The sequence below is a fragment of the Cibotium barometz genome, chromosome 14 (genome assembly GCF_041138505.1).
Source record: "Cibotium barometz isolate CiBa-2024 chromosome 14, ASM4113850v1, whole genome shotgun sequence".
NCBI classification, from domain to species: domain Eukaryota; kingdom Viridiplantae; phylum Streptophyta; class Polypodiopsida; order Cyatheales; family Cibotiaceae; genus Cibotium; species Cibotium barometz.
The window spans coordinates 11,802,186-11,824,241 of NC_141059.1; the positions used below are offsets into that span (position 1 = coordinate 11,802,186).

General features: G+C 46.8%; 2 protein-coding genes across 8 annotated transcripts in view; both read left to right on the plus strand.

Annotated features, from left to right (window-relative positions):
* Positions 1–22,056, plus strand: part of LOC147631668 (mitochondrial Rho GTPase 1-like) — a 49,621-nt gene that overhangs the window by 16,651 nt on the left and 10,914 nt on the right. For all 7 annotated transcript variants that reach the window (XR_015267323.1, XR_015267322.1, XR_015267326.1 and 4 more), the window contains 7 exons: positions 89–343; positions 440–508; positions 1,080–1,135; positions 1,500–1,581; positions 1,695–1,906; positions 2,268–2,337; positions 2,522–2,634. Coding sequence is in view for 2 of the 7 variants with exons in the window: in XM_086808181.1 (XP_086664307.1) it covers positions 89–343; positions 440–508; positions 1,080–1,135; positions 1,500–1,581; positions 1,695–1,906; positions 2,268–2,337; positions 2,522–2,634 (857 nt within the window). In the remaining 5 variants the exon portion in view is untranslated. The remainder of the gene's footprint in view (positions 1–88; positions 344–439; positions 509–1,079; positions 1,136–1,499; positions 1,582–1,694; positions 1,907–2,267; positions 2,338–2,521; positions 2,635–22,056) is intronic.
* On the plus strand, positions 20,518–21,751 carry LOC147631669 (uncharacterized). Its single transcript, XM_086808183.1, has 2 exons — positions 20,518–21,035; positions 21,149–21,751. The coding sequence occupies exons 1-2, from the start codon at positions 20,637–20,639 to the stop codon at positions 21,623–21,625; spliced, it is 876 nt and encodes a 291-aa protein (XP_086664309.1). The 5' UTR covers positions 20,518–20,636; the 3' UTR covers positions 21,626–21,751.

A 22,056-nucleotide genomic window follows, 5' to 3' on the forward strand; every position in this document is an offset into this window, starting at 1 on the left:
TGTAGTAGAGCAAAAACACTTATACGATCCGCTAAGCAGGCAGAAATGTTTTTTTTAGCGTGGCTGATCATGAATGGCTGTTCTGCAGGTTAAATGCTTCAATGCTCCCTTGCAACCGTCTGAAGTAGTGGAGGTGAAGAAAGTAGTGGCAGAGAAGCTTCCCGAGGGTGTGAATGAAAGTGGCCTGACACTGACTGGTTTTCTGTTTCTGCATGCTCTTTTTATTGAACGTGGCCGTTTAGAGACTACATGGACAGTTCTTCGAAAATTTGGGTATGATGATGAGGTTAAATTGAGAGATGACTTGCTACAAACTCCGTCGTTCAAACGGGCTCCAGATCAGGTAGTTGAATCTTCTGACTTGGTGTCCGTGTTTTCTACTTGAGCAATGACGGCTTATAGTACATTACGACATTCATGCTTTTTTCTTTACCTCCAGAGTGTGGAGTTGACAGACAAAGCAACAGATTTCTTGAAACGTGTCTTCTCTGCGTACGATCTGGATGGGGTAAGTATTTATTGAGCTGCAGAGATTGCTTTCAATTACCCTGAAGGTTAGTCAGACTACAGATTGTGGATAACTGCCTCTGCCCAAGGATATACCCCATGTATATAAGCAAAAGCAGTGCATGAGGTGTGGTACACAGATGCATGTGCATGTGTGTCTCCGTGCATCTTGCAAGTAGACACTCATAGTAACTGGAATATAGCCTACTACTCGAGGCTAATAAAAATTATATTTTGCTGTCTATATAACTATATAAACCAAACAGCATGAGACTTGCTTTGCCATGTGGCACTTAAGGCATTCTTAAAATCAAGGATACTAGCCAGAATCAATGCCATCTAAGCACAAAAACATCTTTGAACCTCCTCCCCCCCCCCCCCCCCCCCCCCCCCCCGTTTTCTTTTTACCCCCTCCCACCAACAAAAAAAAAAACCTTCAAAGGTCTCCTTGTGCCAGACTAACTCTCAGTGGCCATTTGTTCCTTTGTGGATGCCTTGTTATGCTAGACTGACTGGTGAAGTATCTTGTAATGATTTTCGATGCGGAACAAATTTTACTGCTTACATTGCAGGATGGGGCCCTACAACCTCAAGAACTCGAGGATCTCTTTTCCACTGCTCCTTCCAGGTATGCAACTTTTCCAGATAGTATTCAGGTCTGAATTTAATGAAATTGAAACACGATGAAAATGTAAACAGAACAAAACAGATGAAAATGCCATATAACTTGTAAGTATATGATGCCTGAGCTCCTGAAGGCTAAGCCAGAGCTATCTTTGAAAATACAAGTATTAAAAGCCCCCACAGGAGGGCAGGAGAGAGATGGAAGGGAATAAAAAGGTAAATCCCAAATGGTGTGCCTAGGTGGGTCGATGGAGCACGAGAAGGTTGCAATCATAGTGACTCACATCCTTTGCAAGTATATTTCAGAACAACAAAGCGATGACTACCACTCTTACTTGATCGTATGTGAATTGTGTGTTTTTCCACAGCCCATGGGAGGATGTGGTGTATAAAGATAGTGCTGAAAAGAATGCCATGGGCGGCTTGACTGTCAATGGCTTTTTATCACAGGTTGGTCCTTTGGAGATTCATAAATGAGGATGCCTTCTTCTCCTATGCTTTGTTTTTTCTGTTATATCAAAGATCAAAGTTTTACCGAGCCTCCCTCCTTTTTTCGTCTGCAGTGGGCTTTGCTGACATTGCTGGAACCTGTCAAGAGTCTTGCCCACCTTCTATACCTAAATTATCCGGGAGATGTTTCTACTGCTTTTCAAATAACTCGACGACGGCGCCTAGATCGCAAAAGGCAGCGTTCACAACGCAATGTCTTGAACTGCTTTGTTTTTGGACCCGTGAGAGCTGGAAAGACTGCTCTTCTTCGTGCCTTAATTGGAAGGTTATATTTTGTTCATGCTTTTGACACTTTGAAGCTCTATTGGCTGTTTGTTCTCAGGCAAATCCTTGGTCATAATGATAGTACTTCACACAGCTTCCATCCTCTGTATAGGCTGCAGTAGTACAACACATGTACAGCTGTGTGTGTGTGTGTGTGTGTGTGTGTGATCTGTCTGTCTAGAGCTTGCAGCCCGTGATGACCCGTTGGTACTGCAATATGCAACAGAGCCCCTGCTTGATATGATACTGAACAGTTTGCTTGATGGGTTGACTGATTGTACCCCTATGGTCTCAGCATATACAGAATTTTAGGGTCTGAAGATACTGGCTCTTACTATTTTTTGTGAAATGGAACGTGACAGGCCCTATGTTGATACATACACACATACCCAAGAAGAACAATACACTGTACATATTGTGGAACCCATAGGGGTAAGCTTCTATTTTTAAATAATGTAAATCACATGTTATTTAAGTTTGTGGTTTTGCGGCCATGGGTGTGGTGAAGGGTTTGGAGTCTGGACTACAACCCTGCAGATGCATGGGAGTCTATAACTAAATCATATTTATCTGTTTATTGGTTATATGAATTATATTGTTGTTTTGAATGCCATAGGGCTCAAAAAAAGCACTTATCTTGAGAGAGATCCCAACAGAATCTATCTCAAAGCTTCTAGCCAAGAAAGATGCCTTGGCCTCTTGTGATGTGGTGGCATTTGTCTATGACAGGTATCAATCTTTCTTCTAGATTTTATTGCCTCCTAGAAACTCTTAGGTAAGTAGGTAATTAATATTTGGAGAGAGAGAGAGAGAGAGAGAGAGAGAGAGAGAGAGAGAGAGAGAGAGAGAGAGTATTTATGTCCTCAAAAGACCCTGAGGGTCTATGAGACCAAAGAGTCTTTTGGTGGTGGAAAATGATGGCTCTGATCCTCCTGTTGTGACATGAGCATGGGCGGGGCCACGGGGTCGGGGGCATTGGGCTATGCATGGCTTGATGGCTTCTAGTGTCACTCCTCTCGGTTGGGCTCTTGCATCAACCTGGAGGTCGAGTGTAGTGGGTGGATCTGCTCTCGGAGCTCTAGTTTGGAAGAAGTAATATTAGCATCTACAAATAGATCCGAGAGAGAAAGAGAAAGAAAGTTCTATTAACGTCTACGGAAGACCCCAAGGGCCTATGAGAACAAAAGTAATACAATGGTACCATGGATATACTCGGCCATGGAGAACTGAAAGAAAAACTAAAACGAAAAAACATCTGACAAAACATGCGATCAAGAAATGATCCTGTGTAGAGTGAGATATGCTGTGATCAGCTAATGACAATACCCGCCTTGGCTAGAACCGATCTGATGGTGGAGTTAATGTCAGGCCTCTTGTGATGGGAGCGTGTCATGTCAGCGGAGAACCTCATGAATCCGTCTCTATGGTGGAGGGTCCTGATGCTCTGGGTCAGGGGCGTTTGGCTCAGAGAATGGGTCGGGCTCTCTTGCTAAGAACTCCTCTGGGGCGTGGAGCTGGAGCATGGGTACGGGTGGTGGGCTTTGAATGTTGTAGTAGAGGAACTGTTGTGGGCAGTGGATTTCGATGTGGATGTTGTACCACAAACATATCTTTGATGGCTCTCTGTGAGGTGTCCTATCGGAGCCGGGGCTCTCTCTCAGTGTGCTGCCTCAAAAATACATTCCTATGTCGTCTGAGCTCCATCAAAAAGAAAAGAAAAAGTGTGCATGTGTCTAGATACAACTGTGAATCATCATGGATCGGTGGAGCCCATATACAAACAATATAAAAGGGGGGTGGGGATGTGGATGGAGTGCTAAGGCAAGATGCATCTCTATATGCTGAAGGGGTAGTACAAGCATGCTATGCAGATCTATGTCTAACTCCATCCAGTGCCATAAGAGGGATATAAGATATCATACATCGTCGATGCTGAGGCTGTGAGTGGCGTGAACATGTACCCTGAGTCTGAATGAAAGCGAGCTAGCCTCTCCTGTGTCTCCATCTGGTGTCTCATCCGGATAGTTGCTATCTCTCGGTGACGGAGTCGGGGTGCTCTGTGTCCAGTCTGTCTAGGTCTCCTCCTGGCTCTCAATTCCTCTGCTCTCTGTGCGGTCACCCCATGTGGTACATCAGCTGGCACTGGCATAGCTCTCTGGAAGAAATCTGTGAGCTGGGACTGTCTCCCACCCCTAGTGGGAGCCCGGAGCGGGTGTCTGGAGGAGTCTCTCTCGAGAACTATGAAGCTCTAGTAGTAGTCTGCCAAGCTGTCGCTGGTCCGAGGCCTCCATCAACTGATGTAGTGAAGAGTGCTCCTCAAACAATCTTGCATAACCCCTGGTGGGCTCTACATCTACATACAAAGTGATCCTCAGTCTCCACCTCCTCGCGGCACAATCTGCATATCCGCTCGGCTCTGGGAACCCATGCCGCTCTCCCAGCCTCTATCTCTAGCTGATGTGATGAGACTCGTAGCTGTCCAATAGCAACGCAAGAGCTGTGTGGCATGTATACATCCATATACCGCGGTCGCTGTATAAACCCATCCCCTGAGATGCTCATAAAGTGGTCTCTGTAATACAAAATCTTCGGTGGTAGTGGGCTCTCTGGTGCTGTCCATGTCTCCTGTATGTAGCGCTGCCATATGTCCTATCTCATCACTCTGTTCCTCTCATTGAGAGAGAGGTAACCCCATGGAGCAGACTGATCATACTGAAAAGGTGGCAACCGCTCAATGTCTATCCCATGATGTGAGAACCACTGTAGCATCTGTGCATACCAAGATCCTGTGTGTCCAGCCTCGGCCAGCTGTCTGGATGCCTCAAAAGCTCGGCGGGATAATCTCTCCGTGTGCATCTCCTTGTATATAAAGGAGATCGTCTGGAACAATGCCTCCACTGCCATATGTGGTGCAGCAAACTCAGCTCGAACAATGTCGTGCGGGACGGATGGGTTGCTGCGTATCATCCTCGAGAGCATCAAGATCTGTGGTCTTTCCAGCTGTACCCATGTGGAGGCTGCAAGCCCTGGTGCCCAAACCGCTGCTGCATACATCCAGGCTGGTGTCACTAATGTATCAAAGAGCCACCCCTTCGTGCGGGGTTCCTGAAAATGTGCCTGATGACACTGACGCTCAAGGCCAGCAAGAGCTATAAGAGCTCACCACCTCGACCCGCCCTCTTGCTAATGTGGGAGTAGTGTGGCTCCTGACTGCGGGCGAGGTGTGGAAGATCATAACCTTGGTTTTCCCAAGGTTCACTGTGAGACCCTGCTGTGCGTAGAAGTCATCAAGAGCCACAAGGTGTCTTTGAAGCCCAACCTGTGTGTTGGATACCAAGACGATGTCATCAGCATAAAGCATAACATGGACAGTAATACCTGATAGCTCAACCCCAGAGCCTCCTCCTTGTGTGATGTAATCGACCACCTCATCAATATAGAGCCCAAAGAGCGTGGGGGAGAGCGGGCACCCTTGCTTCACACCAATGGTGCTAGCAACTGTGTCGGACAAGCCTCCTGAGATAGACTCATTCCATAATGTCACGCATAGGTCGATCCAGCATAGACAGGCTGAAGCGCCGAGGCCTTGTTGCACGACGGCGTGCCAATACTGCCTCTATCCTCTGATAATGTCTCGGCTGGGGCCGCGGCCCAATGGGTCGTGGTGGACGCCGTGCTCTACATAGCTCTCCAGCTCTGTCCAGGGTGACTCCTCGAAGCGGTTGTGTGGGCCCAATCGACTCGTGGGGTCAACGGTGCGCGATGTCGCTGCCGCTCTAAAGAAGTCGGTAAGGGTGCGTTGGTCTGTGTCTCGGACATGTCCCCCTTGTCTGGAGTGTAGGATGTGATCTCGGTGTCTACGTAGCTTGAGGAGAAAAAGCCCAAGGCAATGCTGGTCTGAGTAGTCCATCACTCTGGATAATGGCCCAACTCCATCTCGGAAGAGGCAATGAAAGCGCCCTCGGATCTCGTAGTACACTGGGCACCGACATAGGTAGTGCTCCTCAAGTCTCTGGCTGTAGTTGACAAAGCTGGCAAATCCGATCCTCAGGGGCAAGGGAACGGCTCCATATCGACCGGTCTCTATCCTCAGCTGATGTGAAGACATGTGGATCTAGCCAATAGCACATCTGACTCCATGAGGGAGGTGAATGTCCATGTACCTCGGGTGGACAACAAACCATTAGGGGATAAGTGGAGAAGACGCTTTCGGTAGAAAGCCATCTTCGTCCCTAGTGGCTCGGCTGGTGTGATCCATGTGCGTGCTATGTGTAGCTGAATGATATCCACCATCTTGATGATCTTGTTGAGCTGACTCTAGCTCAACTCCGGGAAGGGGGAGTCCAAGCTGTATTGTAAAGGTGGAAGGCGGTCTATATGCAAACTGAAACCGATCCCGTCAAGTGGGAATAGACTCCGTTGGACTCCCACACGCGTAATAGCACAACTTAAATATCACAATTTGAATGGACAACTTAATAACAACTGAAAACTGAAATGAAATGAAATGTTGATCAATGGACACCAGCGCTGGGGCCGGAACGGGCCGACCCCCCCTTAATATATGATATATTATTGGGAGTATTTAAAATATACAATGCTCCATGGGTTCAATGAACCAGATGATGTCCATGTACAACTGAGATGAATACAGTTACCAAACAAGAGACTCGAAGGAGACGTTGGAAGGAGAGTAATCCACTTGAGTAGTCTAGTCTCTACGGTCCTGTGCCTTCACTGGAATCCGCGGACAGCGCCCCACTGGTGTTCCAAGACCGCGCACAAACAGGCGCTCCTGTACTAATGCTTGGCTCTCCCGATCCCGGCACCCATGGACCGTGGTTCTCCAAAAGCTTGGACTACCCGGCACTGAACGGGTGTTAGCGGTAGAGAGTATCCCTTATCAGATTTACATCAAAGTCCTTTACTTAAATCTCAAGCCACTTACTTGTAGCTGGCTAGTGGAAGACATATACAAGAGACGTCTAAGTGCAGCCGCCTGGAGATCTGGGTGCAGCCGCCTGCTGAATGGAGAGGAGGCCTGGGCGCAGCCACCTGTGGAAGAGAAACACAGTCGCCTGAGGAGGACAGAAGAAGCCTGGCGGCAGCCGTCTGTGGAGAGGAGCGTAGCCGCCTGTAGAGAGGGCAGTCGCCTGTGTAGAGAGAGATTCTGACACTGCCCAAAATAATAGTTCCCTAAATTTTAGGGATGATGTCATCTGCATTCCTTCTGGTCTCCTGACCATCTTTGACCACTATGGTCACTTCAGAATTTGCTTAGAATTCAAGATACATTCACATTTCGGTGGCGGCCACTTACTAGTGTAAACCAGCCTATGCCCTCATTCAGTGGCCATGTCCTGGACACTGTCATTCATCTTTTAGTGCCCATGTCCTGGACACTGTCATTCATCTTTCAGTGCAGTTCTCAGGCTTAGCCAACCACTGGTCCAAAGTCCCACTGGTTGATCCATTCTGACATTGCAATGGCCCAAGCCCTTCCAAGAGATCCCGAGGGAAAACAACAGCAATCAAAGAGAAAGAAAAGAAAAATATATATTTATAAAGAAATGTAAATAAAGAAAACAACTGCAAAAAGTTTCACCTCCTGGTGACAGCTATCATAGCAAAATGCCTTATGAAACACCTATAATATGAACATAATCCCAGAAAACTACGTACTTGATGTACGTTTTGCAATTCTGGCGGCCAATTCCGAATGGTCTCTATCTTTGCAGGATCCATTGTTACTCCATCTTTGGATACAATGTGACCCAAATAATGTATCTCGGAAAGAAAGAACTCACTTTTCTTGGCATTAATGAAAAGTTTATGCTTCTGCAACTCTTCGAACACTGTGACCAAATGAGTTCTATGTTCCTGCTCATTCTTGGAGAAAACCAAGATGTCATCAAAGAATACACCTGTGAATTTGCGATGGGGTCGGAATATCCTATCCATCATACGATTAAACGTGGCAGGAGCATTGGTGAGACCAAAAGGCATCACCAAGAATTCATATAATCCAAAAGCTGTCCTGAATGCAGTTTTATGGACATCTTGTGGCACCACTCGTATTTGGTGATAACCACTCTTCAAATCAAGACGGCTGAAACAAGCCGAACCATCAAGCTTATCCAAAATGTCATCAATACGCGGAATTGGGAATCTATTCTTGATGGTAAGCTTTTTTAAAGCTCTATAGTCCACACACATGCGGAATGACCCGTCTTTCTTTTGAACAAGAAGCACGGGAGAGCAATAAGGTGAGGAACTAGGCTGAACCAAACCTTTCTCTAAAAGCTCATTTACCTGCTTCATGATCTCTTCTTGTTGTGCGGCACTCACACTGTATGCGGGTTTGTTAGGTGGAGAACTGCCTGGCACAAGATCTATGCGATGATCCTCGAGCCTTTGGGGAGGTAATTCACCTGGCAATGCATCAGCAAAACAATCGTTGAATGCATGAAGAAAATTCAGCCAATCGTAAGTCATAGCATCCACATTTTGATGACTTGGTACAATGCTATCATGGACAAAAACCAAGTACGCAAAAAGACTCTTTTTTTATTGCTTTATTAATCTGGATGTGAGATACAAGTGGGATGGAATCCCCTTCCTTGCTGGCATCAATGAAATGCATGCGGCCTCTATGCATAAAAGAAATCATGTTGGTCTTGTACTCTTTGCAGGGCTCAAGCCTATGATGCCATGGCTTTCCCAACAATACATCACATCCATTAAGTGGTGCATCTAAGAAATGTTCATTATCAAGGTAACCCTGGATATGTATGCGCAACTTCCCTATTAGTGGGGTAACTTGCACCTCTTTACCAACAAAGGCAGCTTCTGCTTCAATCTGAGGTCCCATGTTCTCAACCTCAATACCCAAGGCAGCTGCCGTTTGTATAGAGATGAAGTTATCGGTTGCACAATCATCAAACATGAATAAGGCGGGCTGATCCTTGATTTGACCCCAAGCTTTGCATACCATCCGCTCTTTTACATCATGTTTTGTGTTTCCCTGCACATCGGGAACTGCATGCACATTAGCCTTGGTTTGCTTGTCCTTATGCTTTGGTTTGCGGTCAGGGCATTGTCGAAACATGTGCTCTTTGCTGCCACAAAAAAAACATTTTCCCTCGGCATATTGCTCTCTTTGCTCGGGGGTCGAGCCAAATTTGTTCTTCTTTGGCCCTTGATCTTTAGATGAGGTATTTTCAGCTTTACCTCCGTTCTGGATCTCCCGGAAGTTCTTTTAGGTGGCTGTCCACCTTTTTGCAGATTTGGGACAGCCTTATCTTTCCCCTTTGAACCGCCTTGATCTTACTTAATTTTGAGCACCAATTGCTCCGTAGTAAGAGCAGAGGCTATAAGCTGTTGTAAAGTATGTTTCGGGTGCAATTCAATGCCCGAACGATAAGCTGGTTGCAATCCGGAGCGAAACTTCCTCTTTCTTTCATCCTCAGTGATTTGCATAAAAGGAGTTACCTCAAGCAACACTTTCCAAAACTTATTGACATACTGTTGCACACTTTCATTATCTCTTTGCTCAAGTCTATCCCACTTTTAGGTGAGAGTTTGCTCCGCATTAGGTGGCAAGAACTGAGCATAAAATCTGTCCTTAAACTCTTTCCAGGTGCAAAAGGGGTCTTTGGTGATCTTTTCAGTGATCCACCAATGAGCAACGGTCCCCTTCAAGAACATGCTAGCATGGCGTACTTTAGACTTCTCAGTGAAGTCCTCATCGCTAAAAGCAATGTCAAACTGTGCCACAAATGCTAATACTTTGGAAGCATCATGCTCTCCATGAAAAACATCAAACTTAACGGACTTGTCACCTGCTTTAAATTCCTTGAGCTTTCTGGCATGAGGCTCATGGTCCTTTCTTTTTCTTTTCCCTTTATCTAACGGGGCAGCCCTATCTGCATGGGCTCCATGGGCCATCGTGGAAGTTTCATGAAGCACGGTGGCATGTGCTCCACGAACCTGAGAATCAGATGCATGTGACCTTCCTGCATAAGGCAATGTCTCTCCATGAGACAACTCAGTAGGCAAAGCTCTTCTAGTGGCAGACTTGTCACCCCTTCCATGGGATACATGTCTTGAATGCATGTGACCATCATGCCCTCCATGAGCACTAGCATACATATACTTGTCAGCCTTTGTGCCTTGTGGAGAAGATGCATGACGAGAGGTGACTGTCACCTCTTCCCTTTGCATAAATGACCTCAACCTTTGAGATGCGGGATCTCCATGCTTCAAGCGAGGTGGATTTCTGAATTTCAGCTCTCCATCTTCCCCCTCTTTGATGTCACCTTTGCGGAGGAGGTAGGAAAGTGCCAACTCCCTTGGCTTCTTGTCCACTTCCCGTGCCATGGACTCAAAAGTCACGTCTACCATTGCATCGGCTTTCCTTGCTTCAATGGCACTTTGCACATGGGGATCTTCATGCAAAAATTTCAGCTCTTGCTCTTGTGCCTGCAAAAGCTTTCTCATATGCTCCAATTCAGCCCTCATTGCATCAGGCTGTTCTTCTTGCATGACTGTCTTTCCTCGAGACAATTGTCCCCTTGAATCACTATCATTTACCCTCTCAAGGGGCTTGTGCCTTCCCTGTAAAGCATCAGAACCACGCGAGGCACTTGATGGGCCCCTCGAATTAGGCACTTCCAAAGGGTTGCCTTGGCTGTCCATTGTGTTAAGTGTGCTAAAAGCGGGGTGTCCAATACACAGGTTCGTTTCCCCACTAAGAAGAGGAAAATAACCGTGCTTTGATACCAATGAAACCGATCCCGTTAAGTGGGAATAGACTCCGTTGGACTTGCACACGCGTAATAGCACAACTTAAATATCACAATTTGAATGGACAACTTAATAACAATTGAAAACTGAAATGAAATGAAATGTTGATCAATGGACACTAGCACTGGGGCCGGAACGGGCCGACCCCCCACTCAATATATGATATATTATTGGGAGTATTTAAAAGATACAATGCTCCATGGATTCAATGAACCAGATGATGTCCATGTACAACTGAGATGAATACAGTTACCAAACAAGAGACTCGAAATAGATGTTGGAAGGAGAGTAATCCACTTGAGTAGTCTAGTCTCTGCGGTCCTGTGCCTTCACTGGAATTCGCGGAGAGCGCCCCCTTGGTGTTCCAGGACCACGCACAAACAGGCGCTCCTGTACTAACGCCCGGCTCTCCCGATCTCGGCACCCATGGACCGTGGTTCTCCAGAAGCTTGGACTACCTGGCACTGAACGGGTGTTAGCGGTAGAGAGTATCCCTTATCAGATTTACATCAAAGTCCTTTACTTAAATCTCAAGCCACTTACTTGTAGCTCGCTAGTGGAAGACAAATACCCGAGACGTCTAAGTGCAGCCGCTTGGAGATCTGGGCGCAGCCACCTGTTGAATGGAGAGGAGGCCTGGGCGCAGCCACCTGTGGAAGAGAAACACAGCCGCCTGAGGAGGGCAGAAGAAGCCTGGCCGCAGCCGCCTGTGGAGTGACGCAGCCGCTTGCAGAGTGGGCAGCCGCCTGTGGAGAGGAGCGCAGCCGCCTGTGGAGAGGAGCGCAGCCGCCTATGGAGGAACGCAGCCGCCTGCAAGGGAAGCGCAGCCACCTGCTGTGGAGAGCGCAGCCGCCTGTTGTGGAGAGCACAGCCGCCTATGGAGTGGAGGGAAGTGCAGCAACCTGAGGGCAAGCGGAGAAGAGATGATCGCCTGCTAGTCCTTTCCAAGCTGGTGAGGTGGTCGCTCCTTTGTAGGTGTTGGAGAGAGAGCACACGTCCACAGCTGGCCGGCCTCCCTAGCTTGCATGGAGGCGGCCAGTTCCAAGGTGGGGTGTGGGTAGGTGGCCATGCACCCACCCCCACACATAGGATTAAGAGTGGGGTTTCCCTCCCCACCTTGGCCCATACGTGGGTGCCCATAATGGGTGCCCACCCTATCAAGGACATCATTAATTATTAGGGAGGGTGCCCACTCTTTAATGAATGTGAACTTACAACCTTATAAAAAATAAAGGTTAGAAAGAAAGCTATAAAACAAACAAGTGCAATACACTTACCACCTGTTCAAAGCGCAACAAAACTCGTCAGAAGACAGAGCAAACTGTTTTCGCATGACTTGTATTTTTGTGTTTGCCTGTTTGACGTGCCACTTACTGAGCGGGGACGCCTGCTAGTCATGCGAAAACAGTTCCAAACATGCAAAACATGAATGCATGTGCAACAGTATCATGGACATACCTCCCGTTCATGGAACAAGTACTAAACATCTGTCGGGCACAATGATGGCACGACAGAAAACATAAATCCCGGTCTTCCTATGGAGTGACAGTCCCATAGGTAAGACACAGATCTAGGCACGAGCCTCCCTATGGAGTGACAGTCCCATAGGCAAGACACGGCACAAATACTGGCTCTTCCATGGCGTGACAATCCCATGGATAGAACACAGTCCAGGTCATACACGGGTGGCACCAGTCTGGCTCCCATCCATACGACACCATCCTGCTAACACATGGGTGGCACCAGTCTGGCTCCCGTCCATGTTATGCAAAAATACTGGCCCCTTCACATGAGACACCGGCCTGGCCTCAAGTGAACGAGACACAAATCTGGAGATGGACCAAATGGTCGGCCAATTGGTGACACAAACCATGTGGTTGTAACCATGTGCTAGTCTGGGCACAGTAGCACTCCGTGTTGCCCTGTGATGCGAGCTGCTTGGACGGTTTTTAATAAACAGTCGCTACCCCCGGTACGTGCCGCTTTCCCAATCCAGAGTATTTGTGCTTGGAGAGGCTCCATAGCCTATGTATGAAAGTGATCGTCTGGAAGAGGGCCTCGGTTACGATCAGTGGGGTTCCTATCTCTGCCCGGACTATCTCATGTGGTACTAATGATTTACTCTTGATCATGTGGGAGATCATTATAAAACTCCCCTCCACTTGAGTTGTGATATGCAGCGGAAGTCTTTTGTATTGGAAGATCCTGTCACACAAATGCTCACACCGTCTTCTGTATCCTGAGTTTCGTGAGTTTAGCAATCCACTTTAATACTTCAAACTTTAAAGAGATGAGAGAGAGATATATGAGAACTGTACACCAGATTGGGTCCCGAATTACCCACTGAAGGGCCCCCTATCCCGATAACGAGATAGTATTTGCTTTATTACTTTAGAGAGAATGACTGGGGACTGTAGATAAGCCAAACGCAAGATCTCGGAGGATCGGAAGCTTGGCTGAACTATACACGGCTGTAGAGACACCTCAATGAACTGATCTCGAGCCTATGCACTCTTCCCAAGGGCATGAGGAAGGGCTGCACACCTGAGGCTGAGAAAAGAAGGCGGTGGACTGTTCTAAGCTATGTTAGAATGCTGTGTTACCTTCACCAGATGGCTGGGGCAGATGTGGATGATGATTAGAAGGCTGAGGACTGCTGTAGACTGAAACGCAGACTGTATGGATGAGGCTGGACTGGAACGCAAACTGTAGGCTGATGCTGGACAGAAACGCAAGGTTGTAGGCTGATGCTGGACAGAAAACGCAAGGCTGTTTGCTGAATTGGGGACTGTGGAGGACTGTACGGCTGCGCCTGATTGCTGTCCTACTGTACTGCTGCGTTATGACTGCTGAATGGCTGCGTTGGTACTGCTGACTTGCTGCGCTTGAGACTATGGAAGACTGAAACAAAAATGCAGATGCTCAGAGGGTTGGAGAAGCAAAGCTCAAGAACTCCAAGGCTAGATGAGACTAGTCTAGTGCTGAAGGCAAGGGAACTCCTAGGGCTGAGGAGGAAAGCTCTTAGCACACTGAAGATTGAATGGGAAACTAAGCCCTATGCAAGCCTATTTATACTAGATAGGGGTTGGTCAAGTTGGCTGGTCATAATTTAATAAACTTTATGTTTATAAATGACAATAAATGCCAAATAAATACCATAAAATATGGAAAAAATACCAGATAAATCATAGTAAATTCCCTAAGGCTTCTGGGATGTTCTAAATGATGCACATGCATATGAATGCATATTATGCAGGATGCAGAGTGCTTTCTGATGCAAACCCTAAGGCTTCTATTGACTCTACATGCATGAATGATTCTCTCCAAGTGGGTTAAGGGATTTGACTGACTGACTGACTGACCGACCTGCTAAGGCTGAGGAATGACCTACGTAGCTCGTGCCTAACTTATCCTGGACTGAGGATGTACAATGGGGTCACGGCGTACGACAAATATCATTCTACTGGGTTCTAATAATGTACAACTGTTGCACTGCTGATGATGAGCCAGTTTGTCACCATGCACTGAGTGCAGAATGCATGTGACATGAGTCTGGTTGCTCTGCTGTAGATCCACTCCTACGCTTGTGATAGAGACTCGGCCCCCAGATGGGAGCGCCATACAAAAGCGCTGCTGCTGATCTCCTCTGCCATCCCCCTCGGACCCCGGACCCGGCCTCTGACTGACTCATACGATGCTAAGACTCCCCATCTCATCTCAGCGGGCACCCCCATGTCCTGTAGCCTCTGCATCAGTCTCCCTCGTGGTATTGTGTCAAAGGCCTTGCAGAAATCCACAAAGCAACAATATACTCTCCTCCCTTGAGCATTGCCCTCCTCGATGATGGCCCGAAGCGTGAAGATGTGATCCAGGGTAGCGTATCCCCTCCTGAACCCCGCCTGTCCATGTGCTTGATGTTGATGTGTCTCCGCCCATTTACTCAACTCATGCTCTAGGACCGATCCATAGAGCTTGGCTAGCACGTGGCCAACCATGACGGTCCTATAGTCACTCGGAACCGTAGGATCACCCGCTTTCAGGATTGGTACTATAGTATTCGCTGACCAACTGGCAGGGAAACCTTCGCAAAGGGCCCGATTGAACAGGTGGGCTAAGAGTGGCGCGAGCACACCCCTCGCATGCGAAAGTTGCTCTACCACTAATCCATCATGATCCTGGGCTCGGCCATTCTGCAACCTGTCAATGGCGTCGCGGATCATGCCAACGGAGAAGAAGGTGGAGGAGGTGAGTCGGCTCTCTGGTGGTCGGGGGAGAGGTGGCTGTCCGGGTATGTGGTAGAGCGAGGTAGCATAAGTATGCCATGTCTCCGGCGATGTAATAGGTGTCTGGAAAACTCGCCACGCCTCTGTAAAGCCCCAACCAGATAAACCCTACGATTAAGCATAAACATGGAAACAAAAAGACATAGCATCAAGCTCACCGCCCAACCATAGAGCCATTCAGGCTCACCCCTTGCTGATTAAGCATAAACATGGAAACAAAAGGACATAGCATCAAGCTCACCGCCCAACCATAGAGCCATTCAGGCTCACCCCCGAGCAAGGGGGACAGTAGCATCCGAGACATGCCTCCATGTGCAAAGTCCCTGGCGTCCCATATCACCAGTACACACCCATCGGATGTAAGCACGGAGTAGTCTCAAGGCCTCGAGTCGGTCTGAGTAGCTCTCCCCCAAACTGACCCATAAAGTGACTTATATAGGCCTCCTATAAACCAGGAGCCAAATATAGCACACATCTCATAAAAGCTACTAATCCCCCCACTTAAGATGCCTAACCCTGGGCTATGGTTAACCCAACTCGAGGGTCTTAACCTTGGTTAGCCCTGGGACGTAACGTTCTTCCCCCCTTATGAACCATTGATGTCCTCAACAATGAATTCGGGGAATCGACTCTTCAAACTACGCATTGACTCCCATGTAGCCTTGACCTCAAACCGTCCCTTCCACTTGATCAAGTACTGTGAATAAACGGTATTACGAGACTGTTTTGTACGTTGATCCAGAACCAACCTGGGCTCTAGGGGAATATACCTAGTAATATCCTTGAGGTTAGGGATCTCCTCCACTGGGACAATCTCATTACCTTCACCCAGACGTTCCTTTAAACGATTGATGTGAAAAACAGGGTGAATCTTGATTCTAGAGGAAGTGCTAACCGATAAGCTACCTCCTAATCTTCTTTGTGATTTGATAAGGACCACAACATCGAGAAGACAGCTTGTAAAACTTACCAGTTCTCATCGTTTTAGAGTCCTTTGGGACTTTAAGATACACCCACATGCCCTCTTGTAAGGCTCTAGGAGTTCGTCGTTGGGTGGTGTAAAACTGAGCGCGATCTTGAGTACTCTTTACGCTTTCCCTTGCAATTTTCAGCATGTCTTGCATATCTTGCAAGAAGTCCATTGCTGATTGCAATTTGAGTCCTCTTAACCCAACGGCTATAGGTGACTTTGGTTGATAACCATACATAAGCATGAATGGGCTATAACTAGTAGCCGCATGCTTACTGCTATTATAAGCAAACTCAATTTGTGGGAGGTACCTTTCTCAGTGAGACTGTCTCTTGGAGACATACGCCCTCAACATATCCTCCATAGTCTGGTTAGTCCTATTTGTCTGACCATTCGACTCAGGATGATCTGAAGATGACATTCCAAGCGTGTTTCCAATTTGGAAAATATGGATTGCCAAAATTGTGCAGTGAATTTGGGATCCCTGTCAGTCACAATCTCCTTAGGCAGTCCATAAAGCTTGTACAACTACTCCACAAAGAGCTGAGCCAACTCGTGACTCTTCATCGTTGACTTAGTAGGGATAAATCTTGCCATCTTCGTCAATTGGTCTACAACAATCCAGATTGAGTCATGGCCCCTATTATTCCGGGGTAATCCAACTATTAAATCCATAAAGATACATTGCCATTTGTTCTCAGGACTTTGCAAAGGATGTAACAACCCACCGGCTCTAAGCCTTTTAGCTTTGTTAAGCTGGCACTGGGAACACTTCCGCACATAATCCTCGACAAAGGCCGCCATGCGCGGCCAATAAAAATGCTGGCCAACCAAGGCTAAGGTTCTATGTATGCCCGGGTGCCTTGCACTAGGTGCATCATGGTACTCATGCAATATCAAAGTTTGGACGTTCAGATCACTGGCACACAAACCTTGCCATCCTTAAACAGTAATCCACCTCTAATGGAATACTTTTCCAATATCTTTCTCTTAACAGCACTCACCGGAGTGTCCGGAACACTTGGATCTCGCAGGCTGCTTCCGGGCTGGACCAATTGCCAAATTCAACCAAAATGGGAATCTTGTTGGCAACGCCCTTTGAGAGATAGCTAAAAGTTAGTCGTTATCTCGACAAAAGAGATAGCATTAACCTCGGGGATCCTACCAAGGGCATTAGCAACCCGATTTGTTGTTCCCCTACGGTAATGGATCTCAAAGTCAAACTCCTGCATGAGGTCAACCCATCTGACTCTTCAGGTCAGGCTGATCACAAATATACTTCAACGAATGGTGATTTGTCCAGACTACAAATCAAGACCCATACAAATAGTGTCTCCAGATCTTCAACGCATGGACAACTACCAGAAGCTCCTTTTCTTGGGTACGGTACCTCATCTGTGCATTTGAAAGCTTTTTACTTTCAAATGCTATGGACCTCCCATTCTGGAATAGGGCAGCACCTATTGCATAATCACTGACATCCGTTTCAACCACAAAAGGTTTACTGGGATCCACAATCAGCAACATAGGCGTCGAGGTAACAAGCTCCTTCAGTGCTCCAAAACACTGGTCCAACTTGTCACTCCAAACCACCGGAGGACTTAACTTGCCTTTCTTGCTTCTCACCCCCTTTAAGAGTTTAGTCAAAGGGGCGGCAATCTTGGCATAAGCCTCGATGAACTTCCTGAAAAAGCCAGTGAATCCCAAAAAAGATTTCACTTGCCTAATTGTCCTTGGAATAGGCCATTCAAGGGCCTTTCAAACCTTTTCCGGATCAATCTTCACACCGTCAACGGTAATGATATGATCGAGATACAAGAGTTCTTGCTTAAAGAAGTCACATTTTGACTGTTTTGCATACAACTTCTCTCGTGTGAGAATCTCTAAGACGACTTTGAGGTACTGTATGTGTTCTTCCAATGACCTACTATAAATCAGTGTAACACGCGGAAGCTCTGGGAGTCTTCTTTCAGCCCTAAACACTCCTAGAAACATGCTGATGCAAAACGCAGATATGAAGAGAGAGAGAGAGAGAGAGAGAGAGAGAGAGAGAGAGAGAGAGATGCTGGAAATTCAGTATATTAATATGGTACAAAAGGTACCTCCACTACAGCCATAGGCTGCCTTGTACAAAAGGTGGTATACACCCAAAATCTTGTCCTACTCTAGGACCCTAAGGATCCAATCCCTAAAGGACTGAATACCCAACACAATGAGCACCCTATGCCTTACATAGGCCTCTTGTAACCTTGGAGTGTTGGCCGACCAGCAGTCGGCTGGCCGACTGGGCACATAATTCCATAAAAGCTGCGCCAAATGATATTCTTGCTATGTCATGGTGAGTTCTCAGCTCCCTGGCTTTCTGGTACAACCGACTGGTCGTGTAGGCAGTCGACAGCACCTTCCATGCTTTCTAATGCCAATTCAAGTCCTGGCTCCAAGTCCAAGCTACTATCTCATCTGCACCTTTGGAGGATAAACCTCCATTGGGACCATTGCCCGAGAACCTATCTGGCTCACAGGACTGCCATCCCCTCTGGCTTTGTGGAACACCACCAACAAACCTCCTGGGAGCTCTTCCCGATTCTGTGCTCCTTGCCTTGGGCTTCGTATCCGTGTACTTTCCTGTACCTTGGACCTGTACACCATCACATGGGACTGATTCATTGTTTAGCTTTGCTGAGCCTGATGCTTTGATACCAATGTAGCGTCTGCATAGACTTTATTCTCTGCACATTCACATGTCCAATTTTTTTATGCCAAATGTCAATGTCTCTGCAACAATTCTTGAACCATTTGCAAACATTGCAGCACTCACTTTAGGCATGTTTACATTCAATGTAAACATTCTGCCCACTGTGTTGCCCATAGTTGCTATGAAACGCGTTTCAAACTTTAGCAGACCCGTTTGAAACGTTTCAAACGTCTGGGAGTTTGAAACGCGTTTCAAACTTGGCTTTTCATTTTTTAATGTTATTTAAGACGGGTCATATCAGTCGATTCAGTCGCTTTCCAGAGAGCAAAAAAAACACGCCGTGCATAGTACAGAGGAGAAAGTTGACTATCCTTCTCCACGCTTGCCTTCGTTCGTGTGATTTCTCCGCCACCCGCCCCCTCGGGACCTGTGCACCGTGCTAGCAAGGTTGGTACTTGTCTGTTTTCATATTTTTGCTTGATTTTTGCACCAATTTCAAAACTTGAAATTTGGGCAACATCCTTCCAGGCTTCCAAAATGCCTTGTGCTAGAGATTCAATGTGGACTCATGTCATTCCCATGGGCAAGTATGGGGGTTCAGGCACTGAAAAATGGAAGTGCAAGTATTGTGATAAGGTCTCAGGTGGATCTGCAAACAGGATAAAGGCTCATTTTTCAGGTCTAAAAGGCAAAGGCATTGGTGCTTGTGATAAAGTGCCCTAGGATATCAAAGCCTCTCTTCTACAATGGAGGAGGGAGCAAGAAGCAGCCATGAAAGGATTTGGAAGCAGCCATGATGACATGCAGGAAGAGGAGGAGGATGTCACCAAAAGAGCTAGAGTGGGTGATGAACAAGAGATGCAGAGTCAAACGGCTGTAGGTTCTACCTCTGCTCCTTGTGCCCACAGATCTTCCTTGCCCATTAGGCCTTCTTTGAAGAGTGCAAGCATTAAAGCTCGTTTTCAGAAAGCAGCAGTTGCTGAGGCCACCCGTGAATTGACAAGGTTGTTTATTTAGTGTGCTTTGTCATTTCACATTGTGCGCACTCCAAGATGGAAGAAGACCATGAGAGCCATTAGCCGCATTGGGTATGAGTGGGAGGGTCCCAAATATGACTCCTTACGCAAGAAGCACTTTAGAGATGAGAAAGATCTTGTACAGCTTGAGATGGAGCCTTTGAAGGCAACATGGCATAAATATGGATGCACCATATTATGTGATGGTTGGACAGATATGCGGGAAAGGAATGTTTATAACATTCTGGTGTCCTCCTGCAAGGGCGTAATGTTTATGCGTGCCATTGATGCTTCAGTTCCAGGGACGGTGGTGACAGGAGCCTTTATATGGCAACACATACGCCAGACAATGTTAGAGATTGGTGCTCAGCATGTGGTGTAGGTGATTACTGACAATGGCTCTAATTGTGTGTCCATGGGCAGAATGTTAGAGGATGAGTTCCCAGAGATAGTGTGGACTCCTTGTGCAGCACATAGTCTTGACCTCATGATAGAGGATGTTGCTAAAATCCCTTGGATTTCTGAGATCTTTGCTATAGCTCGGAGCATGGTGAGGTTTGTTACCAAGAGGCTAAAAGTCCTCTACATGTACCGTGCCCATAGTGATCTAGAGTTGCTCAAGCCCTCAAAGACCAGGTTTGCGTACATGTTCATTGTGATTGAGAGGCTAGTGAGAGTCTAGCAAGGGCTACTCCGCACAGTTGTGTCACGAGAGTGGATGGCATGGGAGGATCGAGAGCAGCCCAAGGCAGTGGCATTTGTGCGTGCTGTGATGCGAGAGAGTTGGTGGGATGATGTCAAAGCACTTGTGAAGGCCAGTCAGCCTCTTTACAGTGTCCTTCGCATCACAGACATGGAGGGCAGCTCTCTTGGTCTCCTTTACGAGTTCATGGACCGTATTGGAGAAGCCCTGAATCGGTGCACCGTTCTATCAGCAGAGAGGTATGTAATATGCAATATGCATGTCTTTCCAATTTTGTACTTGTCGGGTTTATTTGGCTTTGGTTGTTGGTGAATCGTTATTCGTGACTTGGTCTATGAATAGGGTCCAGGACATCAGGGAGGTTTGGAACCGTAGATGGAATTGGTTTCATAGACCAATCCATTCGGTTGCCCATATACTGCATCTTCTATGTCGTAATGAGGAGCAGTTCAACAACGAGGAGTTGGAAGAAGGGTGGCAACAGTACATCCAGAGGTGGACAGGAGGTGATATTAATCTCTTGAGAAAATTGGAGGATGAGCTCTTGGTATATCGCAATGGGAGCCGTGTGTTTGGAAGACCCACCGCACTACTAAGAGAGACACAGCTACAGCCAGTCTCATGGTGGGAGAAATATGGGATTGGTACTCCATTACTGGTAAGTGTTTAGTATTCAAATGTTACATCAATAATAGCCATGAATCATGATGCAATGGGAGGTTAGTGCTTTATCATGACTACTTACAAAGTTTTATGTCCTTTCTATGACAGAAACGCCTTGCATTGCGAGTCCTCTCACAAGATTGCAGCTCTGGGCCTTGTGAGAGGAACTGGAGCACATGGGCTCTCTTCCACACAAAGAAGAGGAACAAATTGAGCAGTGCTCAATTAGAACGGTTGGTTTATTGTCATTGCAACCTCCGTCTAATTAAGCAACAAGGCAATCCAATCGAGCCGCGCCAAGTGAATGTCGACAAGATTGACATAGAGTTGGTGAAGGATGTACCGGATATTCCTCAGGAGGAGCGTGACATCTATGCTATGCTTTACGAGGAGTTGATGGCACCAGCTCGTATCACACGAGTGCATGCATCTAGAGATGGAGCTTCTACGAGTGCTACGGCTGCAGAACCTGAGATTTATGGAGCTGAGGCAGAGTCTTCTTCCGGCACAGAGTCAGAGACATCAGAGGATGGAGATGACCATGAGGAGGAGTCGTCGTCTCCGTCTGAGGAGGATGACTCCTGAGTCCTGACTCCTGATTCTATTTTCTACTTTATTTTGTACTATGTACTGTGTGTTACATGTGACACGGATTGTGTTTGACTATTTACTATTGACTCTTGAGCTTACTTATGATGAGCATTTACCATTGAGACTCTGTGTCATGTGATTTGTCTATTTAGTATTATCTATGATTGTTGATTCATGAATCATGATTGAAACCTGCAGGCTGCAGCCTGCAACCTTTGAAGTTAAAGTTTGGCATTTGAACTTTGTAGTTTGTACATATTCAGCATACACCATGGCTCATTTCTTTCTTGCATTGTTTTTATCTAGGATTGAAATTTGAAACTTTGAGTTTGAAGTTTGAACATGGATGACTGCCTTGGCATATTTGGCATTTGCTATCCCATGGGCCATGGGCCCATTATGCATAGATGATAGTACATACTTAT